The sequence below is a fragment of the Montipora foliosa genome, chromosome 9 (genome assembly GCF_036669935.1).
Source record: "Montipora foliosa isolate CH-2021 chromosome 9, ASM3666993v2, whole genome shotgun sequence".
Taxonomy (NCBI): domain Eukaryota; kingdom Metazoa; phylum Cnidaria; class Anthozoa; order Scleractinia; family Acroporidae; genus Montipora; species Montipora foliosa.
The window spans coordinates 35981572-35986571 of NC_090877.1; the positions used below are offsets into that span (position 1 = coordinate 35981572).

Genomic DNA, 5000 nt, shown 5'->3' on the forward strand with positions numbered 1-5000 from the left:
TTAAGAAGGAAAGAAAGAAGGAAAGAAAGAAAGAAAGAAAGAAAGAAAGAAAGAAAGAAAGAAAGAAAGAAAGACAGAAAGAAAGAAAGAAAGAAAGAAAGAAAGAACGAAAGAAAAAAGAAAGAAAGAAAGAAAGAAAGAAAGAAAGAAAGAAAGAAAGAAAGAAAGAGAGAGAAAAAAAAGATGGAAAGGAAGAGGAAAAAAGGAGAAAGGAAGAAGAAAAGAAACACAGAAAAACTGGCCTTATTTATTAAATACAGCTAATTTGATATTTAACTTGCGGCCTCACCAAAAGTGTAGCATCTGCTCCGTTTTTAATACTACTGTTTGCAGTTAGTCGATATCAATGCTAGTTCGCAGATGGTAGGAAACCATTTTGTCTTAATTAAAATAAAATGGTTAAAGAATTTCAGAAAACCTCAAGAGACTATTTTAGGTAGCAATGGAAAGTCATGCTTAGAATCCAACGAGCGAATTCTACATTACATTGCATTTTGTATGTGGCAAATATACATCATCCTTGTCGAAATTTTGCTTCTATGGGAAAATGATGATAATTCAGTGAGCAGCAGAAATGCCAAGCATTCATGGATTAAATGACAGTCTTTAAATTCGCACAAACAAATTGCATGAGGCGATTTCCTGTCATTACGCAACAACGTCCTAAGACAGAGCCATTGCAACCTTGCCAATTGCAAACAACACGATCGCGCTTTCCTGTTGCATACGTGTACACCGTATAAATCCGTAATTTACCATAGACAGCCGATCCATTTCGCTGCTCGTAACACCTAAACGCTGATTCTTACCGGTTCAACCCAAAAAAACCGAGAAATAATAAAATTAGACGGCGACTATTGTTTGCAGTCTCTTGACGAGAATATCTCAGACTTTTTCAAATCATTTAGTTAAACTGGCTTTGATTGAGCGTAAGGGCCTTGCTAAACTAGGAAGTATTGTTGCGGAAACATTGTTTCCCCTCGATTGCTGTTCGGGTGGCTAAACTTAATTCTAAAACATTTTCTTGCGTCCGGGTAGCAAGATTTGCGTCCGCGACAATGTTTCCGCAACAATGTTTCCTAGTTAAGCCAGGCCCTAAAAACCGACGACAGTCAATGTGATTTCCCGCCAGAAAAACGCCGCTTGCCAAATGCAACGCTGGCCATGCGATTTCTCGCCAAGGATACTTGCCCTAACACCCCCATCCCCAAAGGCCGTCTTTCCTCGCCGCCTCCATCATGATAGTCGCTGACGTCATAACCAAAATTTCTCGCAGCGATAGATTTCCCAAAAAATCCTTACCTATGGTGCTCCGCTGGCGCGCCTCGCGCACCTGAGCTCTGCTAAAATAAATATCTTACTAATTTCGTTTATTCGTTCCGTACTGAAAGCTACGGATCCTCGTTTTTTTTTTCCCGTTGATTTACGGCGCGAGACGGCAAAAAGAACTCGGTCCGTAACTCATAATTTCTATAAGCACCTCCAACTCGGTTAGTAAGAGCTATGTTCGGCGGGAGGCGCGGTGGCCTCATGGTCAGTGTGCTCGACTCTGGATCAAGTGGTCCGGGTTCGGGTCCTGGCTGGGGACATTGTGTTGTGTTCTTGGGCAAGACACTTTACTCCCACGGTGCCTCTCTCCACCCAGGTGTATAAATGGGTACCGGCGAAATGCTGGGGGTAACCCTGCGATGGACTAGCATCCCATCCAGGGGGGAGTAGAAATACTCCTAGTCGCTTCATGCTAAGGAAACCGGAGATAAGCGCCGGCCTGATGGGCCTTCTGGCTCGTAAGCAGAGACTTTACCTTTTACCTTATGTTATGTAAAGAGATGTCCTTGTCCTTGGTAGATTATTCATCCTTTTGCACACTGTGGTTCTGACTCATGTCCCTACGTTGATAATTTGATAATATTTATGAAAATAAGACTAAAACAGTATAACCTACCCCTAAACTCTAGCTCTATCGTTCTCCGTGTACAGTGTTCTTGATTGCTAGACCAACAAGTGTAATTTCCAGAATTTTTTTCTGTTGCATTTTGGATGAAGAGCTTGCACACTTTGCTGGCCTCACTATCGACACTACCGTCAGAACCTCCACATTCGTGTAAAAGTTTCTTGTCATAATTGAAATAGTATTCCATCCAATACGGCATGTCGTGGTATCCAGGCACCTTCTTTGATGAATTACTGATACAAGCTATAGTTACGTTGTAACCTGTTGGTAGGACGTTTTCACCAAGAAATTCGATGGTTCGGAGTTCCACTGTAGGGAGGGATGGATCTGTGAAAAGCGTGATTTTGACATTTCAAAAAAGTTTTTCATGTTCTAAGTAGGATAGTACTCTTGTTAAAATATACCATTGTCATCTCAGTCCTCTAGCAAAAACTAAACAGGAAAAGTCATTAGCATCACATGCAGCCAAAGCAGTGTTTAAGGAGCTTAAAGTTCCTATCAACAGACTTTAATTATTCTTCCAAAGTCGTTCCAAATATATCGCGTTGTTTTTATTGAAAATTCACGATTCATTTGATTGAAAAGGCCGGAAAAGTGGTCGTAGTTAGATCCACGACAGAGCAATGAAGAGGAACGAGTTCGATACCGGGTTGAAGTCACAACTGAATTACTTTGCATCGCTGTTTTCAAAAAACTATCACAATGCAAAGGAATCTGTTACGTCAACCCGGTCAATCCTCTTCTTTGCGCCGTCTTTGATCAAATTTTGGACGTTTGGGGAGAAAATTAGAACTTTATCACCTCCACCAGGAGATCATCAAGGGCAGCCTTTATCTCCCCTAATTCCTTGCGTCAACCCTTTCCCGAGTAAATTTATTTGCCGTGATAAAGCACACATAGTAGTCTCCACCCCCAACTCGCGATATTAAATCACAATCACTGATCAGGGAAAAGGTAGACGTCCCCGTCCAGAACTAGGCCATATTACACACAATGTTGGGGACTACGTGTTCTAGTATTTCCAAAGGGTGCTTAGGTTCTTTCAAGTCAAGTAAAGATATGATCCTCGCAGTTATGGACGCAATTTTAACAACTGCGTAGAGAAGCCTGAAAATTTCAGGGTTTTGAACCCGTGACTTCGCGATACCGGTGCGACGCTCTAACCAACTGAGCTATGAAGCCACAGACGTCGGGAGCTGGTCATTTGTAGGTCAAATTTTCGAATGATGAATAAATCAATGAATGAAATGATATATGAAATGAATCATGTACTGAACTGTGGATATGAAATCAAGTAAAGCTATGATCCTCGCAGTTATGGACGCAATTTTAACAATTGCGTATAGAAGATTGAAAAATTCAGGACTTCAACGGGTTTGAACCCGTGATCTATGGCTTCGTAGCTCAGTTGGTTAGAGCGTCGCACCGGCATCGCGAGGCCAAGGTTTCAAACCCCGTTGAAATCCTGAATTTTTCAGGCTTCTTTTACATTATTGTTAAAATTGCGTCCATAACTGCACCGATCATAGCTTTACTTGACTTGAAAAAACCTACGCACTCTTTGGAAATACTGGGGCACGTAGTCCCCAATATCGTGTGTAATATGCGAGGATCATAGCTTTACTTGACTTCATATCCGCAGTTCAGTCCTTTCAAGTGTCACGCAATTTTTCTGCAAGCAAGGGTTTGAGACGGGGTTTAAAGGGGTTTCAAGTGGCTTAAAGGGGCTAGGTCACGCAATTTTAGGCAATTTCAGCACTGATCGAATGGTCATAGAATTAACTAAAATATCAAAATAACTCATCAAAACTATTACAGTCGAACCTCTCTAATACGGACACCGAAGGGACAGAGCAAAGTGTCCGTATTAGAGAGGTGTCCGTTGTATAGAGGTCATGAATATTACGTCACTTCAAAGGCTCAATTGATGGTATTAAGTGTTCTTTAAATCAAAACTGGCCCAAACAAGTCTTTGAGGTGCATAATGGACAGAACAAATCGTTACAATACAAGCTGTACAATTCCAAAAACATATGGCAAACTATAATACAGTTTCCGAGCAGTAACATAACAGATCAGTAACAAGTGTAGCGAACACTAACATACAGTAGAGTATTTAATGAAAGTTCTTTGTTATTGAGTCATTTTGCGTTAAAGAAGTCTGTGATGTTCTTCTGAACAGCATTCGCTAGTCGTTTTTTGACATACAACGACTGAGCTTTTGAAATAATCTTGCATAAATCATCAGCCAAATTTGATTCAATGACGGGAAGGAAAGAGGGAGAAAAAGGAAAGCAGCAACTGGAGAGTCTTGAAATAATAAGAAATCTTGATGATAAATGGCAATGACATGTCGATATATATTTTTTACTGATTGAAAACAAATGATACTGTTATCGTATGAACAATGAAACAATTGATTACACTTAATGATATGTAACGACAAACAGGAAATCGTATTGAATAAGAACTGTCATCATTGGAGTGTCCGTAATAAAGAGGTTAAGTTTTTATGAATTTTCTCTCTGGGGCCGAGATTTCGTGTCCGTTGTCCGTACTATGGAGGGTCCGTATTATAGAGGTTATTTTTACAAAGAATGTATGGGCATTTTCTCGGGACCAAGTGAACTGTCCGTATTAGAGAGGTGTCCGTAAGGAGAGGTTCGACTGACTGTATAGAAGAACTCAGTCTAACAAAACACAGGGAAGCCAAGAAGGGACTTGGATGGACAAAACTGGAGAGGATTGAAATGGATTGAATTTGGGTAAATTTGAAAAACGTCGGCCCACCTTTTTTTCAAATTTATATCAGTCTATATCAAAATGACATTTACACAGCTGGAAAATCATTCTCAGTTGTTATGTGGCCGAGATTTTGCAAATGACAGACCCTTGCTCTGCCAATTTGACGTTTAGAGCTCATAAGTAACAAAATTAAACAAAATTAAGGACGGTGCCTACTATTGTTATTGCGCACACGTTCTGCTCATCTCGAGATACTCGGATTTCCTATCGGTGATGCTTACTAATACAGGGATATTTTTGC

General features: G+C 40.4%; 1 protein-coding gene across 10 annotated transcripts in view; it reads right to left on the reverse strand.

Annotated features, from left to right (window-relative positions):
* LOC137971978 (fibroblast growth factor receptor 4-like) overlaps window positions 1-5000 on the reverse strand; it is a 72913-nt gene that overhangs the window by 34800 nt on the left and 33113 nt on the right. For all 10 annotated transcript variants that reach the window (XM_068818736.1, XM_068818741.1, XM_068818739.1 and 7 more), the window contains one exon: window positions 1946-2281. In XM_068818736.1, coding sequence (XP_068674837.1) covers window positions 1946-2281 — 336 coding nt within the window. The remainder of the gene's footprint in view (window positions 1-1945; window positions 2282-5000) is intronic.